Raw genomic sequence first — 2,351 nt, 5'->3', positions numbered from 1 at the left:
CCCCCCCCCCAAAAAAAATTAAATTATACATTGTACTTGTATCCATTCCTGCTGAATTTTGTTCTGGAATGTTAAATGTTCATAGTTAAATCAAAAACTTGCAACATGAATTTAAGAATTCAATAATTTTTCATTGAACTGTAGCAAATCTATCTTCACAGAAAGGTGACAGTCATGAATGACAAAAACAAACAAACAAAAAAAACCTTTTATGCTTCACAGAAAGTTAGAATGTTGTTTAAAATGGTCTTTTGGGGTAAAAGTGTTTTTTGCAGTTCTCTTAAATGTCCTTTTGTGCTTCCCACCACACCTCCTAACATTCTCCCCTATCACCACTCCAGCCTTTACTTTTGGTTCATTGATTGGATGCCATCTTACAATGAAAATAAAATCAAAGGACCCTCACAGGCTTTGTCCGTGGCTTTGTAAACAACTTCCACCCATACCCCAGTTCTTTAAATATTCACGTATTTGTTGACAGCTGCTATCTGACATGCTGTCTTTACACCAGAATAGCATGCGCTCAGGATCTGATAGAGGTGTGTTGTAGTTTTGTAACAGAGCACCATTTTAAGGAAACTCCAGGATAATACGCATAACAGTGTTGCTTACTCGGTAAGGAATTGCTGTCCAATCCTATAAGCATTTTCAGCTCAGTACAACACGCATTACTGTGAATGGCCTCCCCTACTCTAGTCCCTTGCAGAATATGAACACACCTACAAGGAGAATTTCTCTTGGGAAATCTCCTAAATTACAAAACAGGATACAGTCTTTCTAAACTACTCAAGCAGTGCTTGGTGAAATGTTTTGTTAAAGCTGTTTCTTAGCACAGCTGTTTATATTGCAGTGATTTGGACGGTACTATAATTAAGTGGCTCTAGATTAAATATAAGAAAATCTCTCTTCCTCCTGTCTTACACTTACTATCTTTCAGGTAATTCCACAAAGAACTTGGAAAGAACAGAAGATGTACACAGAATGAACAGTACATGTAGTCTCCTTACTAATTAGGGAAATACATTAAAGTATTTAAAATTTGTTTGTTTGTTGCCAGAAAAGCATGAGTTTATCAAACTATTTAAGGCTGCTAAGGTTAGAGTGGGGCTTACATAGAAAAACAGAAACATGAAATTGGGAACTGAGGGAAGGATTGTGAAGCTAAAGTGAAAAACACTGAAAAACCCTCACTAGTTGCTCTCCTTGCAGCTCACCACAGTTGTGTGTGCAATAAACAGAGGTATGAAGATAATCAACCACTTTGCTCCCAGACACTTACTCTTGTAACTTATAGAAGCAATGTGGATATTCAAGAGAGAGAACTTTCACAATGTTATTATCTGAAAAATAAAAACTAATTTTCAATAAGCTAAATTTTAGTTTCATTTTGTATCAGGAAAGTCATACCTGCAAAGTCTGTGTTGCTGTGTGCATGTGCAAATTTTAGCATTTGGCTTGCAGCTAAGTCAAAGCAGAGCTTATTACCCTGTGTTTCCACAACAGACAGTTGCATTTTGGGGGGCGGTTTATGGCCACTTTGGTTATCAGCTGTAACCTACTTCCACATTTCCAAATTCTCCTGTGATGCATTCGCTGTGAGTGTGAGTTAAAAGCTGGAATAGCATTTGTTTGCTTGATGGCTTGCCATGTGCAGTAAGGAGTTCAATGGGGAGAGAGATGTTTTGATTTTACTCTTTAACATCTTATTTACAGACTGTGTTTCTTTCAGGTTCTTCATCTCCTGCTCGTCCAGCAACTCCACTGGCTGCCTGTAGCAGCACCACCCCACCCCCTCCTCCACCTCGACCCCCATCTCGGCCAAAACTTCCTCCAGGGAAGCCTGGAGTTGGTGATGTGGTATGTTCACCTTTTACACAATCAGTAATGAGAGAGAAAACGTCACGTTTGCATTTCTAATCTGATGAGATGGATTAATAGTGCTAGTAATGCACAGAAAATAAAAGTCTGCAAATGGTTCCTGTTGGGGTTACAGTTCTTTGAAATGTTTTCATCATTAGAAATTATACATGGGACAATGTTTAAGAAATGATTCTTCCTCTGCCAGTTGCTCATTAACAATTCAGAGTGATGTGCAAGGTGAGACATTGCTAGTTTTAATTGGATGTAATCAACTGTACCTATTTCTTTATTTGAATAAACTTAAATGCTTAGATTTAGGAAAGAGGTCTGAACAGTCATAAGATGAATCTGAGATTCCTTCTTCAAGCATATTTTCCAATGTTGCCTTAAAGTTTGTGGTTTCCTCAGATGTTTTCACTCACTCAAATATTTACAGAATACAACAGGGACACCAACACAGCCAAACTGAATTTGGGGGGGGGGGGGGGGGG

The 2,351-nt window shown here is 38.3% G+C and overlaps 1 protein-coding gene across 3 annotated transcripts in view; it reads left to right on the top strand.

The window, feature by feature from the left end:
• Positions 1-2,351, top strand: part of SGIP1 (SH3 domain GRB2 like endophilin interacting protein 1) — a 233,691-nt gene that overhangs the window by 162,234 nt on the left and 69,106 nt on the right. For all 3 annotated transcript variants that reach the window (XM_019528431.1, XM_019528429.1, XM_019528428.1), the window contains one exon: positions 1,730-1,857. In XM_019528431.1, the coding sequence (XP_019383976.1) occupies positions 1,730-1,857 (128 nt within the window). The remainder of the gene's footprint in view (positions 1-1,729; positions 1,858-2,351) is intronic.

The sequence above is a fragment of the Gavialis gangeticus genome, unplaced genomic scaffold (assembly GCF_001723915.1).
Source record: "Gavialis gangeticus isolate Ggan-Ray unplaced genomic scaffold, GavGan_comp1, whole genome shotgun sequence".
Classification (NCBI taxonomy): Eukaryota; Metazoa; Chordata; order Crocodylia; family Gavialidae; genus Gavialis; species Gavialis gangeticus.
Note: the sequence above shows the minus strand (reverse complement) of the source record. Positions and strands in the feature narration are given on the sequence as shown.